Source organism: Balaenoptera musculus, chromosome 12 (genome assembly GCF_009873245.2).
Source record: "Balaenoptera musculus isolate JJ_BM4_2016_0621 chromosome 12, mBalMus1.pri.v3, whole genome shotgun sequence".
Taxonomy (NCBI): Eukaryota; Metazoa; Chordata; class Mammalia; order Artiodactyla; family Balaenopteridae; genus Balaenoptera; species Balaenoptera musculus.
The window spans coordinates 83663781-83688378 of NC_045796.1; the positions used below are offsets into that span (position 1 = coordinate 83663781).

Genomic DNA, 24598 nt, shown 5'->3' on the forward strand with positions numbered 1-24598 from the left:
AGAGCCCCGGTGGGTTCTTCCCCAGTGGAAATGTTTGAACCGACTTGAGAGCCTGTCAGCATGAACACTGGTCAGTGGAAAATGCTCGGGGCGGTGAGAAAGCCACTCTCACGGACAGTACTCTAGTCTTGGGTGACACCACTGCACGGGCCAGCCCTCTGTCCAGGCTGATGCTTTTGAACCCGTCCAGTTCTCCGAGGGCACTCACGGGTTACAGGGCAAACACACTGAACTGGGAGCCCGGGCTCCGGCGCCACCTCGAGCTCTTGCATCTGCAGCATTTGAGGGAGGACAGTTGTGTCCCCTGTCTTCGTTTTCTAGGACATTAGGATTCACACTCACTGTCAACTACAGAAGTCTATAATATCCTTTCCCACTTCTGGACAGGGAAACAGGTAAAATGAGGGGGGAATTGGTCGAAATGAATGCCAGAGGAAAAAGAAAATATTCAGCTTCTATCGGCGTCAATGAGAATTTATTTCCTATCTTATTGATAGTGTTGTGTGGCGCATTCTGAAAGGATTTACGGTTGAACGAGACAGCGGCCCAGGAGCTCTGGTGACCCCATTTTAATTTCACAGTATGAAGATACTTACAGGTTAGAATTTTGAAAGATGAATATTTATTTAGCAGAAGATTTTTCATCCTCCTGGTTCTGGTTGTTAGAAAACAATGGCAAGAAGGCCACCAAGTTCATAGAATTGATCACACACACGTTTTTAAACAGTGTTAACTGTTAAGTGGCCTTCTACTAAGTTATGACGTAAATGTCTATTTGGAGGGTTTTAAGTTAGATTGACTTCCATTGAGACAAATGCTGCACAATGTCTGTGGCGACCAAACATCTAGATTTTCTCTAGAATGTTAGCAACCACTATGCAGAAGTGTCTTGAATATGTCCCTGGCATTTCACCCACACTCTCATTCTCCCAAGAAACTCACAAAGTAGACATTGTTGCCAACAGGAGACCAGAGACCCTGAGAACTTACGTGACTCACCCAAAGCCACACAGCCAACTGTAAGTGACCATATTGCTACATGGACCCAAGTCCATCTGGCCTCCAAGCCAGCTCTCCCCACTTAGATGAAACGCTTCTTTGCCCTTACTTTTCCCTCCTTCAGGGATTTTTCTTGAACTTCTCTTCCTGACAACAGTGAAATCATCCACTCAGGGATCTCAGACACCCTCTGGGTCCTAAGGTGAGCCGCCAGGGCTCCTTTGGTTCACATCATCTACCACTTTTCTGTTTATTTTTCCCTCCTCTACCCTCTTCCTTTTCTCAAGCTGAGAGTAGAACAAACAAGCTATTTCAATCACAACAAAATATGTTACCCACCATTTGAGAAGAACACATTTGTATATTCCTCGGTAGTGCTGAATATACATTAAGGTTATAAAAATAGTGGAATGCTAACTGTTATAGCAAAATTAATAAACCCAGCCTTCCTGAGTAAAGTCAGATCCATGCTGGCTCTCTAATCTCTCTCGTGAATAACCTATTTTTAAAACGCTCTTCCAATTAATCCCACATATTCACGGGGATAATCCCAAGGGCAGGATCATCCTTACATGTTCCCTGTAATCAGCCCAACTCCTTAGTCAGTCAGTCACGGAGCCTAAACTCACCCACGAGAGGCCACCCTGCCCGTTGACACTTTTCTCCAGGCTGGGATTTCCTTCCATCCCTGGGACACCAGCTTGCCTTCTCTGCATCCACTTGAGGCTTAAAATAAGGAACGTGGTTTTTTTTGTTTGTTTGTTTTTGTTTTTGTTTTGTTTTAACATCTTTATTGGAGTATAAGTGCTTTACAATGGTGTGTTAGTTTCTGCTTTATAACAAAGTGAATCAGTTATACATATACATATGTTCCCATATCTCTTCCCTCTTGCATCTCCCTCCCTCCCACCCTCCCTATCCCACCCCTCTAGGTGGTCACAAAGCACCGAGCTGATCTCCCTGTGCTATGCAGTTGCTTCCCACTAGCTATCTATTTTACGTTTGATAGTGTATATATGTCCATGCCACTCTCTCACTTTGTCACAGCTTACCCTCCCCTTCCCCATATCCTCAAGTCCATTCTCTAGTAGGTCTGTGTCTTTATTTCTGTCTTACCACTAGGTTCTTCATGACCTTTTTTTTTTTTCCTTAGATTCCATATATATGTGTTAGCATACTGTATTTGTTTTTCTCTTTCTGACTTACTTCACTCTGTATGACAGAATCTAACTCCACCCACCTCACTACACTACAAATAACTCAATTTCGTTTCTTTTTATGGCTGAGTAATATTCCATTGTATATATGTGCCACATCTTCTTTATCCATTCATCCGATGATGGGCAACCTAAGGAACATGTTTTAAATCTCTTCTGCGAACTGTCTCCCGTATTATTTAGATTTTACATTCTTAAAGAAATGGAGACTCAGTCCTGCTTTTTTCACTCTACTGAGAATCTCCATCTTCTTAAGATCTTAGGTTGCCTTCTGACATTTGACCTTTGGGGAAAAGCAAACATCTCTATTTTCTGTTACCAGAATGTGTCCGTTCTTCCCTTAGGACGGTAATTGCTTGTGTGCGTTGCTCTCTCCCTAAACAGCCCAAAGGCTGCAGTTAAAATCATGCTTGCTCGCCACCATGGCTGTGGTTCGTTCCCTCTCTCTCTCTGAGTTTCTCAATTATGCACAATGTGATTTCATTCCGACTCTTACTAGTTTGTTCTTAGTTCTTTCATACGCTCTTTTCCCGCCTCTATAGGTCAGCGCAGGCAAGTGCCAACGCGATGCTTTTCCTCACCTTCATCCCTGCTGTGCTGTGGCATCTCGAGCAACTTCCTCAATTGCATCTCACAGCTGCATTTTTCTTAATCAAAAAATTGTTGTTAGAAGACTAGCTCTATTAAGTTAAAAAAAAATCTGTCCCCTCCATGAGTTATTCATTGTCACTCATCTATATTAAATATACTTTTTAAACTTTGCATTAGAGAAAAGTGAGAAAAAGAGAGAACAATAAACATCCAGGTATTTACCCGTGTGATCTGCCCTCCAAAATCTCCCAACAAAAATAACTGCCTGTGTAAATAAGATTTCACTCTTCAAAATACAATATTTATTTTAGGGGATAAAAAGGAAATAATGTTGATCTCATACCATAACCATACAAAAAGTCTAATCATAGAAAAACAGCAAAGTCATTTGTTCCAGCTCTTTAAAAATATTTTAATCATGCAAAATCAGCAGAACGCTAAAATGTTAAGGAAGATGAAGTGGCTTTTGGTCGTTTTACAGGATGTGTATTTGGCAATAGTTATTAAAAATAACACAACTCTAAATATATAGTCTCAGAAACGATATTTTTAAATACAGCAGTAAACAACAGACACTACTGCACTTTATACATTTTCTGGCATAACACTGCCATACAGTTACAGGATTATAAAATAAGTGTTTCATAGTACCATACAGACCCAGAAACTGGTTACAGCTTCTACCACATACACATGGTATTGGTGTGCACAGACGTGCACAGCGTTCTGTAATTCATCCTGCAGGAGATGACAGAGCACGGAGAAGGCCCACGGCTGCTGGAGAGTCAGCGCTCATGTAGGAAGGAAAGCACACATCTTTCTAAGAATCTACCCACTTTCCTGAAATACTCAAAATACAAAGGACACAATAGTTTCCCACTTGAAATGATGACTGGACCCAGTTAGCCGTCTATCTTCTTAGGTAACACGGAAGAAGAGTGGACAGCTCACTTGGGAAACAAGGAAACAACCTTCTTATAAAAAGGACGGAGAACAAAACGCTCGTCAAACCCTTGCTCTGGTTTGTTGCTCTTAACTGTGGGGCCACACGAGGAAGACGCCATCGCTCTCGCTGGTGTGGGGCATACAGTCACATCGTTAGGAACAGCCTAGCGCAGGACCTCCTTGCCGTCTCTGCAGCCACTGCCTCCACTCAACTTCCTGTCAGTAGAACCACGGGCAGAGGAATTAAGCCTGGTGGCGGATCATGTGGTTATTTCTCTCAGTCTGTGAAAGGTTTCCATCTACTGTGGAGTAAGCGGAATCCAGGCTGCAAATGAGAGCATGAATGGGATTGCTTCCCATTCACACCAGTCCAGATCTCCCTGGCACAGATAACACGGAGCACGTTCCCACCGTAAAGCTTCTGCAGATCGTCCCCATCTATTCCTCATTCCAGTAAATTCTGGCACTCCACAAACCTACAGTCAGTTACATCTTTATTTCTATCGTGAGTTTCTAGTTACTGTTTCTAATTTTTTGTTTCGATTGTTATTTTCCTCTTCTCCACATGAAACTAAACCCACCAGCACTGAAAAAGGTGTTCATTTGACCAATGAGTGCAGACCTTGGACACTTCTTAGGACCAAAGCTTATTACACAACTAATCTCTCTAGTTAATGTAACTGTTCCATAAACTCTATTATAATTTAAAAACAAAAATATGATGCACTTTATAGCTTCAACATAGTTTTCATATTAAAATATATAAGGTTTCTGATTTTTCTAAAAAAGCTCTCTCAGCATAACAAGTGAGCACTGGTGCCTTTTCCCTTTCACTTCGTCTTTACACTGTATCATTTTATGGAGAATTTTATATACAGACCTCTGAAAGAACAACCCCAAATAATTTTTGATTGAAGATCAGAAGTTTTGAACTGGGGAGGGGGGTAGGCAGTACTGGTATTTCAATGTTTCCCGAGATAGAAAGATTCAGCTGTAATTTACATAGCAGGTGCCCAACTGCTCACAATTTCCTAAACAACCACAAAATGGTGATGAATGAATTATAACAGGTATTTTATGAAAATTGATACCCAGTGAAATTATGCATGAAGTCCAAGGTGGCCCACCTTCCTCAGAAGACAGCGATCACGGGGCCCGACACCCTCGTCAACCAGGGGAGGCTCCGGAGATCCCTCCTCCACTGGAGAGGATGCAGCCCAGTGTACGTGCCCCTTCACCAAGACGCCCGCTCTGGTTCTCAGCCGCCTCCCCATCTCTGAACTCAACCTCCGGGCAGAGTTTGGGCCATAAAACGAAGCAGTCAATTGTATCCTCCACATGAACACTTTAATTCAAGGAAACAAACATATTAAGAAGTTATTTCCCACAAGTAACTAAAACAATAAACTTCTCAACAGATGAGGGAAAAAGCAGAAGATGACAAAAAACATTCTCTCTAATCTAGGGAAAAAGCAAGAACAGTACATGTTTCTAATAAAACTACAGCATAAGAGTCCAAATTAATTTCAGATTCCTCCAACTATCTACTGGAATTAAACTTTTAAATCATTTCTCTAATAGAATTCCATTCTCTACATCCCTCTATATCTAAAAGCAAAAGTAAAACACAGATTAATATTACCTGTAGTAACTGAGAGATGTTTACAATGAAAATTACAGGGTGTAGCAAAATTAGGCAGAAGCATAAATAAATGTAACAATGAAGTTAATCTTTCTGCTGTAAGATCTTGCTTACTTCTTCCCTCAAATGTAACACATTTTTGAACATTGTGGCTAGTACACTTCCTTTTGAACTGATGCTATTGATACAAATGGAAATGTCTCCAAAATGAAAAAGCACGAAAGTAACTTTCATTCAATTAACTGATCTTCACAGTTTGGAATGTTTCTTATGGCAAGATTTTATAATGGAGTAAAAATTTAAACTTCTGAATGAAAAGCATTCACATTAGTTAAGGCACATCTGGACACCTCCAGGCATTCATATTTATAACTATATTATTATATTATTAACTTCAGTAATAAGGAGTTTCTAAAACATGGTCTGTCCCCAAGCACAGTCTGCTGGGTGGGCTGGAACAGGCAAAAAGGCAGGGTGTACTCACTGTTACGCTAGAGATTACTCACAAATCTGCTCATGGAATAAACACTAAAGAATTCTAAATTGAAAGAAGTCAACCCTTTGTACACCCCTAATTTTCCAGATCCTACTGACCCAGGCCATCATTTTCTACAACTGCACCTACATTTGAAATGATTCTTGCTTGTCTAACTTCATCCTACCTTACACTTAATGGATATTCCCCAAAGGAAAAAAAAATGGGAACTTTTTAAGTGGGAAACAAAATCGAAATCTTCAAAACTACTCCTATAACAAAGAGTCCCCACTCACCCCAAATAAATTTGAGAGACCCACAAATGCAATTACAATCAAGCAAGATCAAGAACGCCCTTCTTTTCTCAGGTTAGAAAATAAAGCTTTTAGAAGAGCCTCAATTATAGAAAGACAAAAAAACTGGCCTGATTTAGTTACTCAGTAGATTATACACTCAACCATAACTCTACTATAAACTTGGGAAATTTAACTTTAAACAATTAAACAAATATTCTCTCTCCATCAGTTCAACCAATTTTTGACAACTTGATAAGGAAGTTTACTTTCTAAAATGATTTTTTAGAGAGTAACTCAAACGTAATACTGTACTACAATATTTTTCCTTTTTCACCAGAGCATTCCTTCTGTCAGGTTAAAGTGTAAAAACTAGAAACAATGTTGGTAATTTTTAAACATAATCTTTATATTTTTAATACTTAGCAAAAAATCTTAGAACTTCTCTGGTAACTCCAGAGTCATAAGTTTTGTTTTCTCCTTGAAACTGAAAAATGTTGTTTCTCAAAACTAAAATCCAAAATAAAACTATACCAAATAATTTTTGAACTGAGAACTGGACCTGACTTAGAGAAAGCAGACATATTTTCAGTTCTGTCATGATTCTTTTCAGCTTCTTATGAGATTGAGCATGAGAATGTATAATGGTACAATACTCTTAAGGTTATAAACATTTTCTCTACAGAAATATATCTTGTCATTATATATCACTTTACAGTATTTCAAAATATTTTCACATATATCGTCTTCTTTGGGATATGAAAGCACAAAATATTAGAAATATATTAGACTAACCAAGCGGTATAACATCTATTTGCGTGAAATGCAAATTAGTATTTTATCAATAGCCAATACAGTCATTTATCAATATCCTCACAGTCATGGTACAACGATAAAGTCTATATATTCACAAAAATTCAATAAAGTTTCTAGTTATTTGGCCATGCTCCACTGCGTTTTTATAACAGCTTCTTAGTAAGTTTCTGCAAGCACATGGTAGTTTTTAAAAATACAAGACATCACAGTCAAACCCAGAGGGTTGTTTCATGTCGTAACACACACACCTAAAGACACACCTACAGATCTTATTTTAAAACTATTGAATGTACAGAGTATTCTTAACAGAAAAAAACTCTAGACGTTCATAATTTTTATCTGCAAAAGGAATGCCATCCTCTCACTTGTTTCCACTGAAGAATTCTCTCATAAGTGATTTACAGATTAAATGTAGGAATCATACTGTTTCACGTGAGTATGCATTTCAAAACAACATGGTAGAAAAAGGCCACTGTTTTAAGTGGAAGCCAGGCAGTTTTCCCTTGAGACTAAATATTCTCAAATTAAACAGTACAATCTAATCAAATCCCTAATTAGGAATATGCTAAAAGTTAAATTATTGAATGAAACATTTTTACTTCTAAGGGTTCTGATATACTACTAGTTTCTAAGTGATTCAGATGATATCCATTTATTTTAGTATCTGTCCACTTAATATTTTAATATCTGGTCACAAAATTTTAACATTATGCACTTAGAAAGTGGTGTGAACACTTTATCATGTATGCAAAATGGGTAAGGTATTTCAAATGAATCATATTCCTACAATTCAGCCCAATGTGACAACCTACTCTCATGCCCTAAGATGTAAAACTGTTTATTAAGCTCGATGGGGCCATTAGAGGGTCCATGTAAAAAAAAAAGAAATTGAAATGCAAAAGCAGAATTGTTTCCCCAAATCCTAATGCTCACCTCACAAAACAGTAGAAAGCAAAAACTGTCATATTATGAGAAATGATAGTGAGAAAATATTCTATATTTATTGGAATACAATATATAACACGAGCGTTACTAACATTCATATAAAATAAGTCAGATTTGAGCAACAGTGATGTTTCACGTAAACTTCAAGGCAATGAAACCCTTCTAAAGCATACTACTTGTGTGTTTATTTTCCAGAAACCCTCTGCTAAAAATCCTCTGATCTATAAAGGTAAAAGAAGATGACATAATGTGATTTAAAAATAGGACACAGTAAAAATTCTCTGAGGGTTAAAGTGAACAGAACTTCCCTTAAGAGCCTAAGAAACACACAAAAGCCAATTCCTTTCTAAATGAAATGAAGTGAAAAAAATTTTTTTCTGTGAATTGCTTTCACTATATTTGTACGTATGCTCTGAAGTTCTCACCACAGTGTTTGATTGTTTTCGAATGTGTAATAATTAGTAATAATAGTATAAGCAAGAAAGTTATTTGCTCTTACCCAATATTAACACATCAGTGCTTACTAAAACTGAATATATGGGATGTCCAGTCTGTTCTCAATTTCGAGCTTTTACAACTTAGAGATGCAGCAGACTGTATTTTTTCTAAAGATATACTGTGGACTAAGCCATATTAATGTCATAGTCTGCATAACACTGAGATATTCATGGTTTTAGGGACCACTGCCTTGTTGCCAGTGCCAGATGCATGCCTTTTGAAAACGAATAATTTCCTTTCTTATTTTTTAATTCTTTAGTCATTTGCATTCAGAAACAAGCACCAAATTTGTACAGAACAGCCAGAGAAGGCAAAATTCTCTTCTTGGACTTTTGCATCAGAATTTGTTTTTAAGCACTTAACACAGAAAACCATTTTTATTATTTTAAACAACGCAAATTCTTGAAATAATACAGCCGACAGTCCCCTCTATGCCACATAAATGTCACTGTAGTAGATCATCCGAATGTACACTAGAAATGCACGTGCCAGCCGACACAGGTGGCCAGTGAGGGAGAGGATGGAGAGGGGAAGAGGAAAAACAGCAGGACCGACAAACGGGGAGGGGCCAGTATATCTCCCCAAGAACATCCATCCCACTTACCAGAAACTAAAAATAAGCATGCTGAGGTGCTGTAATGAAAAAACTCCCAATTTCTTGTGAATACATCTGAGAAGACCAAATTCTTTCTCACAGCTTAAAAAAAAAAAGGAATCCATAAATCGGGCAAAGGGGTGGCAACCTAACGAAATTATCCTCTTGATTTTCTTCATGTAGGGTGGAGTCTCTCCAAAGAATTTATTTGCTATATCGAAGACTACATGATTGTTTCCAGATACATTGAAAATAATTTAAAAGTAATTGTCGTGTACAGGATTCGAAAACTCACATCCCCAAAGTGTCACAGAATACATTCATTAATTGGGTCCTGTCTTCAGACTTCTGGTTAAATATTAAATTCATTGTCATCCAAAATCAAAACCAAGTGACAACTAACTGCTTACAACAGAGATCGCCAACAGCCGGCTACCCTCCGAAACGTGGCCTCACGGGTTTGTGGGCTTCCTGATAATTCACTGTAATAGTGCGTCATCGTGGGAACCTGTCTCTCCAGGACTTTCACAGTCTCTGTTATGGTTTTCCCCCTCTTCATCTTTTTCAGAGGGAGACGCACCCTCCTTTTTCTCCAGGGCATGAACAATTGTCTCTTCTGGTTGAGGACTGTAATTTTCGGCATCACCCTCTCTCTCTGGGTCTCCTGGCCTGGCAGCCTCACTGCCGGCCTCTGAGCTGGGCCAGTCTGTCTCTTCCCCCGGCTCCCTAGGTGCCACTTTTTTGTCTTCGGCAGCTTTGCTATTTACACGCACAGCTGCAGAGGGATTTTTGGAGTCCTTGGGTTTTTTGTGCATAGACGTCTGGCTGGGATGCCCCGAGGTGGGCGGGGCGGGGGTCTTCGGGGCTTTGCTGCCCTCAGGCTGTTCCCTCCTGGGTGGTCCCCAGATAAAATTCTCCGAGGGCGTGTAATGTTTCTGGGCGAACCGCAGGAGTCTTCTCCTTTCCCTTCTGTCTCTAATTGTGTACACGAAATACTCCAGTGCGCTCTGTTTAATATTGGGAATGGTATTTTCCACAAGAGCCTCATGAAGAATAAATTTTACAAGAGGAGATTTAAAACTTTCATATCCAAGCTCGCCGAGGCTTTTCAGAATACGAGTGATCCTTAAATAGTTGTGCTGAGACCTGGAAGAGGATTGAATACAACGAAGGAGGAAAATTAGGTGGCGGAAAACGGGGGAATAAAAACCACTGGGAAACTACTTTTGATGGAAGCGTAAGCTGTGCAAACATGCCTCGTAATGACTTTGCTAAAAGTCGTAGTAGACACCGCTAAGAAGAATAAAACAGAAGATGTGAAACCCCTGTACCTCAGTGTAATGCCAATCTATGTAAAACTCCAACGCATAAAATAAATTCTCCTTTTTCCTTTAGTTCTTCGTACTTGAAAAACATTTAGATTTTAAATGCATTCCCACGGATGTCGAATTGCTGTTTGTTTGTTAAATACACTGAGGATGACTATCTACTACACAAATGTTTCGTACCTGTCACAGGTAAACAGCGCTGAGCATTGGTTACCAGCCGAATGTACGACTTACAGGGTCAGAGGGCCAGAAGAACCTGCCATATCAACCAACTCAGAAGGAAAGCGGCAGAAACCATTCTACCTTGCTAGAACAATTCTGACAAAGGAGGCAAAACTAACTTATTTAGCAGAGCAAAGAGTGTAGGCTTTGGAGTCAGAACTGAATTCACACCCTAGCTGTGCCATCAACAGCTATGTGAAATCATGGCACCTCTAAGGCTCAAGTACCCTCATCTGTAACGTGGGGAAAAGGGCCCACACCTCACTGCACTTGTAAGCATTGAATTAGCTGACATATATGCAGAGCATGTGGAACTCAATAAATATCAGATACTATTTAACATCAATATAATTATCGGTATTGGTATTATTCAGATTTGGTACTAAGGACTACCATATGTGTACTTATCCCAACTTAATCACCTCATTCTCTTCCACCTGTGGTCTCTCTCTCGCCTCCTCTTTCCCTATCACAGAATTTAAAATTTTGCTTCTAATGGCATTGACTGCAAAGACTCCTCTTTCCCCAGATTGCACTAACATCTTTCTTTTTTTGTCCCAAAACTAAAGCCATTAGCAGATGAAAGCTTTCCAAACCTATTTTGTCACAATTCATAATCTTGCCCCCACACCTCACTTAGCCCAAGAGTTGCTTTATTACAAATACCTGGCTGCATCCTAAGGGAACCTTCAGGTCCATGTATTAATCACGTGTGTCATCAACAGCCCAGGTTAGTTACTCACCCAATTGCACCACTTATTCCTCACTTCCCCAAACCTGTCTATACCTCAGACACTGAACTTTAGACAAGCATCGCATACACCTGCCTTGGTTTCCACAAGTGCTTGGTATTCACTTAGGAATAACTAGCAACTTATTTGGGAAGCATGGAGAAGGATACTGAATTATTTGAGGTATGGAAGGGTGTCGTTCCATAGCCTTATATTTTAAAAGGAGAGTTAGTTTGGACAAAACTAAAACCTTAATGATGTGGGCTCACCAGACACTGGAAATGACAAGTCCAGCAGTTTTCATTATCTCCAACCTTCTGGATGCTTACCAAAATAGTGTTCTCTTACTATTCAACTCTTTGAAGGCCAAAGGGTACAACATAGCACAGATACATTTCAGTTTTATGAATCTGTATTTGTTAATAGTTAGGAAGTACCAGTCTTTTGAGACAATACAAATTTGAGTGACGTTAAGACAATGTCTTTATCAGCAAGACTGATCCAATGTAGAGTTTGCATACTCTAAAAACTTGGTGGTAAAATCCCAACATCTGCTTCATAGGTCTATGAGAAAGAGAGATATGGAAAAGCGGAAGAATGTTTTCCTTTAAAAATCCCAAAGAAGAGTTATACAACACAACAAAATTTACTAATATTTGCAAGCAGCTCAATTTCACATATGCAGTCCAGGATGAATGACCAAGATAAAATTTCTGTGCACACTCATCTGTATCAACACGTTCTCCAATTAAAAAGTTTACATAACAGTAGAAAAGGACAAACACTTGGGTTAAAGAGAATGAAGATCAGGATTATAGAACAAAATCATACAAGAAAGAAATCGGGTGTTTCAGTATGATTTGAAATAAATGTCACAAAGAAATACAAAAAAAACCCCCACTCTCCTAGAGTTGTGAGTAGACTTTGGGGTCGCGTAGCAGATAAAAGAGAGAAGCTGGGCTTCCAGACAGCGGTAAGGGTAGTAAGAAGGGCTGAAGCTGTCAGGAAGAGTAGGTTAGCGAGGAAAGGACACACAAAAGCCAAGAACCGGGAGACAGAAAGTAAAAGTGAGAGGGGATTCCAGGGTCTAAAATACAGCTCCGTAATCCAAGGTGATTACAAATAAAATTGGAAATCTTAGTGGTTGGTCTATATATCTGCACTCTCGTGTTTGAAAATGTTTTACCTCTTTTAGTCATGGTCACTTGTTCACTAAACTTTATTTCACTTGATTTTCATTCAATATTTTTTATCCGCTGGGCTACTATAAATGTATTGAGTTCCCTGCTTACTGTGAAAAACTCAAGAGGTCATACAGATTAAAACACAAATAAAAGCTGTAAGCAATACCCACGGAAAGGAAAAATGATGGTGGAAAGAAAGGGAGCAGGATGGGGCGGTAAGGGTCAGGTTCCCCTCCCCATCCCAAGCTAGGAGATCATTCAACGAAAGCCTTCAGAAGGGCGGTTTCCAGCTACTAATTTGAGGATCTGACAATAAAACCCCAAGGAGGATTTAGGCAGACAAACCTGTTTTGTTCATCATTATTCATTCAACAAACAGTTACTAAGTATGATTGCTATTCCGACCAAAACAAAACCAGGTGGAGATTCTCTAAAACGGTAGTCGTGGGTACACGGAAGATGAGATGCTACCAGATCCTCTTCAAAGGCTGCCTTCTGCTGTCCTTCATGTCAACAGGCTACTTGCACACAGCTTTCTGTGACAGTCTCACATAAGTGCTTAGAAACTCTGTCCAGAGATAGCTACCTGCATTGCTTAGGCAGAGGCGTATATACTTCTGCTATAAGTGCTCTACAGAAATCAAAGTGAACTTGAGTTATGAGTTAATGGGTCTTCTAGTCAAGATCATAAAGCTTTATGCCCATATCCTGCGTGTTTTAGTGCAAGCTACCATTTTAACAGCGTTGATTATAACTAATAAAGTAAACGGAAGGCTTAAACATTAATATTGTACTCATACTCATTTTACCCAAGCAAGATAAAAGTTCTAGGAAAACACAAAAAATTTAGTTAATCAATGCAAAAAATTCTGTTTGGGGCAAAGAAAAATTTCTTAGGTTAGTTTTAATTTTGTTTTTCTCTTAGTACTTGCCCAGTTCAGCGAATTACCATGTGCTAAAAATGTTTAAAGTTGGTTTTATAGTCCAGTGCTCATAAGTCACCCTATAATTAAAAAGAAAAAGGGCTTCCTTGGTGGCGCAGTGGTTAAGAATCCGCCTGCCAATGCAGGAGACACAGGTTCGAGCCCTGGTCCAGGAAGATCCCACATGACGCGGAGCAACTAACCCCGTGTGCCACAACTCCTGAGCCTGCGCTCTAGAGCCCGTGAGCCACAACTACTGAGCCCGCTCCGCAACAAGAAAAGCCACCGCAATGAGAAGCCCGCACACCGCAACGAAGAGTAGCCCCTGCTCGCCACAACTAGAGAAAGCCCGCGTGCAGCAACGAAGACCCAACTCAGCCAAAAATAAATAAATAAATAAATAAAAAATTAAAAAAGAAGAAAAAGCCAGTTTGCATGCAAAGAAAATAATAATAATAAAAAAAGAAACTTTGGGCATAAGTGTTAATGAAAGTTATAAATATCCAAGCAAAAGAATATAGCAAATCAATTCCAAATAAACTGGTAAAACTTTCTTCCAGGTGTTTGGCTTTATTAACCAAAAATGGGCTTCTGCGTTTTTTTTTTTTGTTTTTTTTTGTTTTTTAAAATATTTATTTATTTATTTGGCTGCACCGGGTCTTAGTTGCGGCACGTGGGATCTTTAGTTCGGCAAGCGAACTCTTAGTTGCGGCATGTGGGATCTAGTTCCCTGACCACGGATCGAACCCAGTCCCCTGGAATTGGGAGTGCAGAGTCTTAGCCACTGGACCACCAGGGAAGTCCCTGGGCTTCTGGTTTTGATCTAAATGGCGAAGATTCTAATTTTCCCTCTTTCTTAGTAAAATGTACGAGTACATGTCAGTCTTATGAAATGATTTTTATATGTCATAGGCTTAATTCATGGATTTAATCTAAGCAGGCACTGTGCCTGAGGTGCAAGCTGAGCTACCAGAATCTCACAGCCTCGGGGAGGGGTCTGGACAAGTGTCACAAACAACAACCATAGAGGCCGAGCAACGTGGTGTAAAGAGGGAGCGAGGTCACACTTGGCTGGGGGCAGCGGAGATGCTGCAGGAAGAAACAGCTCTGAAACCGAGCAGCCGTTTCTACCTGGAATGTCATTCCTTTTTGGCTGCTGCTTTGTTTTGCTTTAGAATACAGAACAGGAATAAAATGCATTTCAGATGAGCTTTTGAATTCAAATTCCCGAGTCCATCTGTTGCTCAGTTCTATGAGCCACAGAGAGAATTCCAACCCGGGGAAAACACCACGCCAGCCCGGGTCGCTCTGCGGGGCTTTACTTACTCGTTCAGGTGCTGAAACCTTTCCTGCCAGTTAACAGCCCGAGCAACATTTCCAGTTTTATCTATCAGTTTTATTCCAAAAAATTCCAACATCATTTTATAAGCCAAGAGGAATCTTCTAATTGCTTCTTTTGTTTTCTTGAATTCCTAATGAAAAAAGAAAAGTCAGCTGGGTGACTCAGACTTACCAGGGCCATCAAATGGCAATATTATTTGGCTAATTCACACCAAATGAAATGAGCTTGCCTTACCTCAATTTCATACGTAGTTAGTTCTTTAGCATAAAAGTTCAAGCCTTGTTCTCTCAGGGGGAAAAGCCTACGTTTTAGAAAAATAATATTTTTATGTTAATGTTGCCTGGGAGACACACATGATGAAACAGGTGCGAGAGAGAGCACACGACTGACCATTGGATGTAGGTGTGGCTGTATTCCAGCTTCTCGTAATCTCCTTTCCACTTACTGAGGACTTCTTCAATGTAAACACCTAAAGAGTAAAGATTTAGAACACGAACCAGACGTGTAAAACATTGTTGGAGGCATTTTAAGACTGAATCGCTTAAGCCTTATGTTAAAACTTAACAACAGCACACGACAACAATGCTTTTGTAAGATGAATACCCTATGCCATATACTCTGTTACGTAATAAGCCTAATTCTAAAAAAAATTTATGGCACCTCAGATCGGAGAAAGCGCTATCAGACAGTTACTCTAAAGCAGAGGCTGGCAACCTATGGCCTGCCATCTGTTTTATAAATAAAGCTTTATTGGAACACAACCAGGCACATCCATTCACATATTTTCTATCATAACAGGGGAGTTGAGTAGTTGCAACTCAACTCAAGGCCCGCAAAGCTGAGGATATTTACTCTCTGGCTCTGTACAGAGAAAGTTGGCCAACCCCTGCCCTGGAGGGCCCTAGAGTTCTTGAAATACTAGATCAAATAAAAATGAAATGTATGCCAGGCAAAAAGAAAGGAAGGAGACAAAGATGGGAAGAAGAGAAAGAAGAGAAGCAGGGAAAAGAAGGAAAGGGAGGAGAGAAAAGGGAAAGGAAATGGTGGTGAGCGCCTCCTATTGGCGGGGGCCGGGATTACACAGGGTATAGCCAGCCTGCTGAATCCCCCCAGCACTGTCTCAAACCAGCCTCACCAGCCCCGCTTTCCTACTGAGGACATGGTGTGATTTGCTCAGTCACACACTAACAAAACCAGGAGTAGAACACAGGTCTTTCTGGTTCTGAAACGTAAGCCCTCTTCTTCACCACATCCAGTTCTTCTCCTGTAAGAACTTATCACGGCAAAATCCTCTGCTTCCCAAATCTGTCTAGTCACAGCTGACTGTGTGGCCATTTAGTCAATTTTACAGGAAAAGACACAACAACCTAATATCTTTCTAAACGTAACTCATCTCCTTCTCGTTTCCTCCAGAGATCACCAGTTTGTACTAGAGGTCCACACTCAGGGTTTTTGGTAAAGGGCTGTTTTCTAATCATCAGCATGTTGAAACCATTTACCTCCATAATTTCCCATTTGTTTCCCCTTCTATCTACCCCTCCTCCTACTTAATAAGTAACATACATCATTGCAGGCTTATGCTTACTGGCAAGCCTGGGGTGTGTGTGTTTGGGGGGGGGGGATGTTCACACTTACTGGGAAGGAAAGTGAGAGTTGATGTAATTTATATAATAAACTAGAATAACATTTTATGTGACCTTAGCTAAAACTTCTGACCTCCACCAGCCTTAGAAGATTTCCAAATAACTTTTGTGATAAAGATTACCAAAAATTAATGCATTGCTTTAAGTTATTGCTCTAAATTACCACCTCAAAAATAGATTCACTGTTAGAAACATAAAAATAAGTGAGTTAAATACTGTCATTATCTCTGCGTTCAATGTTTTTAATATTGTGAAGGCATTCCTTTGGGAAAATTTTTTTAAATTCACGTCAGAGTCAAATTAGCTATCTATCATTGCATTTCTTCAAAAGGTTTTCTTACTCCAGGCCCTAAAAAGCTAACTAATTTAATTAATACTATTTCAATTAGTAAATAAAGCAGTACCTTTCTACCGTTAGTCAATACAACAGGGCATTTTTATCTAGAGGGCTCCTTCCAAAACAGGGCAGACTTCTGGGACACCAGAAATCAACTAAAGATAAGGGGATCTGGCCATTGCAGCAAAGTTCTTAATCCTAATTTCCAACTGGCGCGTCTGCCACTGCACAAATATAGGGAATTCCTTAGATATTCTTCAGCCAGTTAGTTCATCAAAGAATGCAAGGTCCTGCCACTCGGAGAGCTTTGCAATCCATGACCCTCGCTCCCTGACTCACACTGCTGGGGATCTGGCTGGGTTTCCACTGAGAGTAAAGGGCAGCAGCCAGGGCCATCTGGTCACCTCACAGAGATAAGGGCTCTACAGACGGGGAGCAGCGAGCTTTCTGGTTTGACCTGGATAAAATGAGGACGCCCACCACGAACCACGGCCTGGTGCCTGGGTGAATCGTGCATATCACCACGGAGACTGCACCCTCTCACTAAAGGTTTAGGAAAGATCCTGGGAGGGCAACTGTAGCGTGTGGAGGAGGGCCAGTATATCTGACAGAGTTGCGTGAAGATCTACAGTGTCTGCAGTTCCCTCCCTGGGATGTTGGAACGCTGAACTGGGGCTGCTCTAGTTCCCTGACCTTGAATCTGAAAATCGACAGGAAAGATTATTCTAATAGAAAAACCACCTTTCAATTATGTTCCAAAGATTTTCCGGGTTTGGCACAGTGAAAAGAACACCGAACTCTGGAGCCCAGATCCAAGTCTATGATCAAGTCTATGATCAAGTCGGTCATCAAGACCCAGCAACTTCATCTTTAAAATGAGGAAACTGAATTTGATCTCCCTTATGGTTCCTTAATAAACTAATATTCTATGGTTCTCAAAATCTCCTCTTTTCCTCTCACAAAAATGGCCTCCACTACCTTTCAGATAGTAGTTGCCACTGTAAACAGGTGGTGGGAAGGATTGCTAATCCTCAAGTTACTCCCCCAGAATCTGCTGAGCAGATGCTCAGAGCTCAAGGGTCTAGGACTCTGGGAACACAGTGGACGGCAGGGCAGAGTCAAGCCAGTCAATGAACAATGAATGCACTGACCATGGAATGAACAAAGAATGACAAGCGGTACTACTATTTAAAGCTTGCTTTTTACCAAGGTAGCGGATTACTCACCATCAGGCTTAAATGGAATTTTATTCTTATAAAAACGAAGATTGCTCAAGTCATTTTGATATCGGATATCTTTGAAGTTCTGCTAAAGGAAAAAATAAATCAATCTCCAGCATATGGACATATAAAAAAAGGCACAAGGACCTTCCTTGCACATTTGCTCACTGGCACCACAAAGTAACAAAGACAGAAGGCAAATATTTTACATTTTAGAAAAAAAAAATATCTATAGTCTTACTGGGTACTGGTGTCGGTATTTGTACAAATCCCTCGCAGCATAAAAACTTCTCTTTGGTTTGGCAGATACTTCAGTGGAATCAGCCCCCTAAAATAAAAAATGAAATTCCATTTACATGTTGAAGCAAGATGATTTCACCAAGAAGTTTCCAGAACAAACGTAAAATAATGACCATCCATAAAGAAAGCCTGAGAAGTGTCAAGATGTCCAGATAAATGAAGATATTATAAATGTCCTATTAATAATGCTTACTAGCAACACTTGTTGGCATTCTCGTTTCCTGAGTTGAAGCCAATAACATTTGTCCTAAGGTGTTTCACTAAATAAAAAACTTTATTATTCACCAAAAGCCTATAGAGGCCAAATGTTATGGATTGGTATCCATTAGAAACCTTAAAACCTTAGAATTCTTAAAATGAATTCAAGACCTATATTTTACCAGAGGTTACACAAGTGATTCTTTGACCAAACTTATTTTAGAATACTTTACATAACACTAAAAAGAAGTGTTAAGATAATAAATCAATTCCTCAAAGAAAACTGTCATTAATTTTGCAATGTTTAGCTGTACTTGGAAGTCAAGTAATATTAATGCAAGGAAAGGGGGCTTTTAACACAAACTAAATAGCTTTCTAAATTCCACCCTTTACAGCACCATAACAGGTACACAAAGGTATGAATAACCTTCCATTAATCCAGTGATAATACAATGTGATAAAAAGCTAGCAAATTTCAAATATATACACACAAAGCAATAAAAGCTCTCAATTGGAATGAACTTCATATTACACTGTAGTAACTTATATGTGGTAGTTTACTCACACTATTTAAATTCTAAACAAAACTCCCAGCCCCATGACATAATTTTGAAAATATAAGATACAGGTCAATATAATCAGTTCGCATTCCCTAACTCCATGCGTCAATACTATTATAACGTACAGGAACGTGCTTTGGGTCCAGTGTCACACAGAAGGGCAACAAGACTGGTGACAACGATGAAACAGATGACAAAGTTTAGGTCTGAATATTCATTAAGAGCTCTGCCCCTACCCTTTTCTCCTCAGCCCCCACCCCCATCTGTGCTGACAGACTGGCATCCTCTAAGCAGTACTCACACGTTTCTGAAGTGGCGTGATTCTCACTATTACTACAAGTACAGAGATACTTACCAGACTCGCTGGTGTTTTAACACGGGCTACTCTGTCACATTACGTAAGCAAGGCAAAGCTTACGTTCTGATCCTTACCACACGTGTCAAAATAGCTCTGCCTAGCAGGTTTCTGAATCTATTTAGCCTGAGCTACAACCCCATGACTCATCATCCGACATGTGTGTATAGAAAGCACTTTTCCATGTACAAAGCACATATATTATTTCCTTTGATTCTTACAACACACCTGGCAGGCAGTTAGGAGTGCTTCCATCTTAGAAACAAGGGAACCCAGGCTCGGAGAATTTCACCGACACCCAGAGCCCAGCGACAGCGGGAGAATGAGAACCCCAGGCTCTGGGCTCCAGGTCTAACTAATTAGGTCTGAATCAGTTTCAGCTCCACCAAATGCGATGGGTCATTACAGAGACCGTGGTGTAACGTCAACGGCCCAAAACTGGGAGTCAGGATACTTGGGCTGAGTCTTCCCTCTGCTGCTGCTTTGTGAGGCTTTTAACTGAATCCTAGTTTGATCCTCTTTGAAATGAGAATGACTCACACCCTACCTATTTCCCAGGATTATCACGGGAACGCCCACTTCCTCCATCCTCTAAATGTGCCAACCTGCCGGCAGGGTCCCTGCTCCCCCCCACTTCCCGCTCCTTTGGTCTCTCTATCCCACCCACTTTCACCTGCTCAGTCACTGATTTTGTTCCTTAACATATTATTCCTAGTTCCTGTGTCACCAAAATGTCCCTGTCTTCTGGGTCATTTCCTTCAGCAAACATGCTGTGGTATCTCTCATCTTAAAACAAACATACGCAAACTGGAACTGACCCAAACCCCATCTCAATGACAGATCCACAGCTCTGCTCCCTTTTACAGTAAAGCCTCACCGGAGAGCTGCCCAGAGTCGCTGTCTGTCTCCTCTTCTCCCACTTACCACCCCAACCGGGCTTTCATCCTCCGCATTCCATCCAAACGACTCTTGTGAATGTCACCTAACAAACTTCCATCTTACTGAGCATCCCGCTTGGTGCTCAACTCAGGCAACCTCCCAGCAGCATGGGGTCAGCTGACCCCTCTCCTTCCTGAAAGACTGTCACATGCCACACCTGCCCTGGTTTCCTTCCCATCTCATCGATCGCCCCTGGTCAGCCTCATCTTTGGCTCCTCCTCCTCACGTGCTCTCAGTGGAGGAGTGCCCAGGGCTTGACCACATTTCTCACGCTCCTTGATGACCCCATTATCTTCCCAGGACTTTAAATACCTCCACTCTTACATGCTGATGACTCCAGTTCTGGACTGAGGCTCCACTCGTAATTAACTACTCACCAACTCCACTTGGATGTCTCATAAGATATTAAACCCAAGAGCATTCTTGACTTAACCTCGGATGCTGCTTTCTCCCTAGACTTCCCCATCTCAGTTAATGGCACTGTCGTTTGTCAACTATTCACTTGGACTAGGAATACAGCAATGGAGCTGGTAAGAAGTAGTCAGTCTGGGATAGACTTTAAAGGTAGCTCCAGTGGTTCTTGCAAATGACTGTGGGGAGTAGGGAACAGATGAGGTGGACAGTCAAAAGCAGCATTAAAAAGTAGAAGTGGGCTTCCCTGGTGGCGCAGTGGTTGGGAATCTGCCTGCCAATGCAGGGGACACGGGTTCGAGCCCTGGTCTGGGAAGAACCCACATGCCGCGGAGCAACTGGGCCCGGGAGCCACAATTACTGAGCCTGCGCGTCTGGAGCCTGTGCTCCGCAACAAGAGAGGCCGCGACAGTGAGAGGCCCGCGCAGCGCAATGAAGAGTGGCCCCCGCTCGCCGCAACTAGAGAAAGCCCTCGCACAGAAACGAAGACCCAACACAGCCAAAAATAAATAAATAAAAAATAAAATCTGAGCGTTGTGTTTCTAAAAAAAAAAAAAAAAAGTAGAAGTTACATGGTGATACTGAGAAGAAAAATTAATCATTAAAGGGGAAAAGGAACGGTTGGTGCCATTTACCATTTACTGGGGTTGCAATTAACTGATTGAAACATTAATTATAAAACTGTCTTATATAGATGGACCAGGTTAGTTGGACTGAATCTGAGCGGGTGTTTTTTGACATCCCAAACGTCTTCAGAAGGTTTCTTCATTTGGAGACAAGTGGAAGAGAAAAACACTGGAATACAGTGTCTCATACTTCCCTGAGGTTGAGTTCGCAAGGCAAGATGACCCAGTAGCAAGGGGCAGAGTTACATTCACGATTCCAGCAGGTCAGAAGTTCTGATGCTGGTGACAGGCATACTTGGGTTTGCAACCCCCTCTCCCTGGATGATCTTGGGCAAGCTTCTCCTAAGCCTCAGTTTTCTCTAAAGTGGGGACTCAAAACAGGAACTCCCACCGTACCCCACCCCTGAAACTGCAGTTGATGGAACTGACCTGGATAGCATAGAGCCTGCACTAAGACTGTTTTCCTGCTGACCCCAAAAGAGATGATCGTCAACATGTAGAAGGCAGCCTTCCTATAAAATATACCGCTGGTTCCTCTCCTCGAGCCAAGAGCCCGTGGTTACATCAGATTTGGGGCTCCACTTCCCACCCTCATCCCCCCATGGCTGATGGGAAGGAGGGCCCGACCCGGGACCACCAGCCTGTCAGAGCTCCGCCAGGCGCACTTCTTCAGAGGCTTGGCCATGCAGCTCCTCCTTTTGGAAGTTTTCTGGATTATTTTCAGGCCATCAGAGGTTAAAAGGGATATTTATCTCCTCACTAACCTCTCCTCCGAATTGTAGTGGGCAAATGACTTAAGCACAGCTGGATCAACAAGTCTTCCGGGTGAAATAGGATTTTTGAAGCGTGCCCTGAACTCCTGGGTTGGAAGGCCTGACTTGGAAGAGGAACCCTGATGTTTTAAAGTCGGATGGGGACTCCCGCCGTAGGGAGACTGCTCGCTGCTCCATCGCAGTCCCACCTCATTCCGGGTTTTTTGTTTGTTTGTTTGTTTGTTTACCAATAACACGCACTAGACGGGTTTTCACAATCCTCTGTTCGGAGGCAGGTTCCTCCCACCCCGCCTTCCATCACCCGTCTGCGGAGGCAGAGAAGACACCCCTCCAAGTTGGGTTCTGCCCGGAGGGACCGCCTCGTCGTGCCCGCGCTCAGGCCCCAGGCCGGCAGCGGACGGCCCCGGGCGACCTCCGCTCGCAGGCCTGGGTCCCGGGGCAGCGGAACGGCGGGGGGAGGACGAGCCGCCCCGCTCAGCCCCCGCCCAGGCCCCGCGCGCGGGGGTCGCCCGGGGCCGCCCCCTTCCCGGCGGCGTCCCCCCCATCCCGGCCCGAGGTCCCCGCGGCCGCGTACCTGCTCGGCGCCCGCCGCCTCGGCGTCCCGGTCGGGCGCGGGGCTGGCGCGGGGCCGGCCGCCAGCTCGCTCCGGGGGCTCCGGGGGCTCCGGGGGCTGCGCGGGCTCCCGCCCCGGGCCCTCGCCGCCGCCCGGCCCCGGTTCCTCGGGCTCGGGCTCCGAGTCCGTCTGCCAGGTGGAGTCGCAGTCCTCCACGGTGGTGGGTTCGCGCACGCCGACCCCGCCGAGCAGGTTGCCCATCGGAGAGGCGGGCGCGGGCGGGCGCGGGGCTCCGGGCTCCGGCTGCGGCGGCGCTAGGGCCCGGGCAGGGCCGCGGCCAGGGCGCTGGGCGGCACCTCGGCGCCCAGCCCCCTCCGCCTGCGCGCGGCGAGCGGCGGGCGCAGGGCGGGGAGGAGCCCGCGGCCCCGGGACCGCCGCCCGCGCCCGAGCCCGCCCATCGCTCCCGCCTCCTTGGCCCCGCGCGCCGCGCCCGCAGCTCTGCCCCCCGGAAGGCCCGCCTCCCTCGGCCTCGAACGTGCCCGGCGGGCGGATCGGGGTCCGAGGAGGCGTCGCCGTCTGCGGGCGAGTCCCGTCCACATCCCGCCCCCTCTCCCGGCTGGTCCGGGAGGAAGACGGATTGGCCGCGGCAGAAGACAAAACTGGTGGTGACCGGGCAGCACATCAATAGAAACCCCGAGCTACCGAGACTGCATCTGGGCAGCCATCCGGAGTCCCCGCGGACCACAAAGTCAAAGCTGTCTGCTACCTCGTCCAAGGAGCAAAAGCAGCAATAACCATCAGACTTTCACCTGCATCCGGGGATGGTTACACTAACACCCACTCCGCATCTGTGCTCGGAGGAAAAACTCAGAATCCTCGGCCCCTTGGTCTGTCCTGTAAATGGAAGGACAGCAGGGGAAAACGTGTTTTAGAAGTACCTAAAGGTGAAACAGCACGATGGAACAAGTGACTCCTGTCAACTTTGCATTATGGCCTTCCGACTAGAGGAGGCCACGCCTGCACGTGCGGAGTCCGGCGCGTGCTCAGCTCACATCTACAGACTGGGGGCTGAGTAGACAGGTTCGACGTACACGTCTAAAGCTTCTTTCTGAATGTTTCGTGGTGAAACAGGAGACCGCAACAAGGACGATGGGCTGTTTCTAGGGCGAGGATAGGTTAACAGGATGCCCATCCCACAGGTAAATCAGGACTACCCGTCTTCAAGCACTATGGCTGTGGCTCTGCCCCTAATCAGTTTCTGCCCTTGGACAGGTCACACAGCTACTTTAAACCTAAATTTACTATCAAACAGGACCCGATTTTCTCTTCCACGTCCCTTGCAGCCCTGACTTACTATGATCCACGAATGATCTAAAAGTAATAAGTAACAGACACACAAGTAGACCTGACACACACAAAAGACTTGCTGGTCATAACGGCTTAGTGAAGAAAACATGGGGCAGGAGTAGGCCAAACGAATCTAGCTGGTCCCATCCGGGAGTTTCGAGTCATCATCCAATGGCAGAGGACCAGAACACGTTGCAGAAGTAAATGCTGTCCGTCTAGCCGTAAGTATCCCAGAAAAGAAAGTCTAGTGATAGCTGCTGTGCCCGGGTGCTCCTGGTCTGGCTGTGTGTAGATTACAATTGGCCTCATGTTCTTTGCTCACCTCCCCTTGAGAGGTACAGTCTAACTCCCTACCTTTTGAATCAAGGCTGACCACAGGGGCTTGCTTTGGAAAACAGACTGCGGAGGATTTTCCAGAATATCTGGAATTTGCATGGTAAAGCTATAAGGAATCTTGCCTCTTCTCCTGAGGTCTCGGGAACCTACTATTGTGCAGCCCTGAGCTGCCATATAAGAAGTTCCACTCCCCGGAGACTGCGGGAAAGGCCACTGTGTCTGTCTTTTGGTCGCCAGTCCCAGCGAGGTCCTGC

The 24598-nt window shown here is 43.1% G+C and overlaps 1 protein-coding gene across 3 annotated transcripts; it reads right to left on the reverse strand.

Moving 5' to 3' along the window:
* Window positions 1–4964: 4964 nt before the first annotated feature.
* OGFRL1 (opioid growth factor receptor like 1) lies at window positions 4965–22997 on the reverse strand. 3 transcript variants are annotated; one of them, XR_005022167.1, is made up of 8 exons: window positions 22683–22997; window positions 18188–18274; window positions 17953–18034; window positions 15137–15215; window positions 14981–15047; window positions 14731–14876; window positions 9026–10162; window positions 4965–5097 (listed from the first exon to the last, which is right to left on the reverse strand). XR_005022167.1 is itself a non-coding variant. In XM_036871440.1 (7 exons), exons 1-7 carry the CDS (start codon window positions 22920–22922, stop codon window positions 9496–9498), a joined length of 1365 nt encoding a protein of 454 aa, XP_036727335.1. In that variant the 5' UTR covers window positions 22923–22997; the 3' UTR covers window positions 5078–9495. The 3 variants fall into 3 exon arrangements, 2 of the variants coding, with proteins under 2 accessions (XP_036727335.1, XP_036727334.1); XM_036871440.1 differs by having other exon boundaries at window positions 5078–10162; window positions 17953–18031; XM_036871439.1 differs by having other exon boundaries at window positions 5078–10162.
* Window positions 22998–24598: the final 1601 nt, after the last annotated feature.

Coding starts and splice junctions, on each gene's coding strand:
- OGFRL1 (XM_036871439.1), bottom strand. CDS start 22,922: ATGGGCAACCTGCTCGGCGGGGTCGGCGTGCGCGAACCCACCACCGTG. Junction 18,035..18,187: donor AATACCGACACCAGTACCCA/GTAAGACTATAG, acceptor TTTTTCCTTTAG/CAGAACTTCAAAGATATCCG. Junction 15,216..17,952: donor AATTCCATTTAAGCCTGATG/GTGAGTAATCCG, acceptor TTTACTCTTTAG/GTGTTTACATTGAAGAAGTC.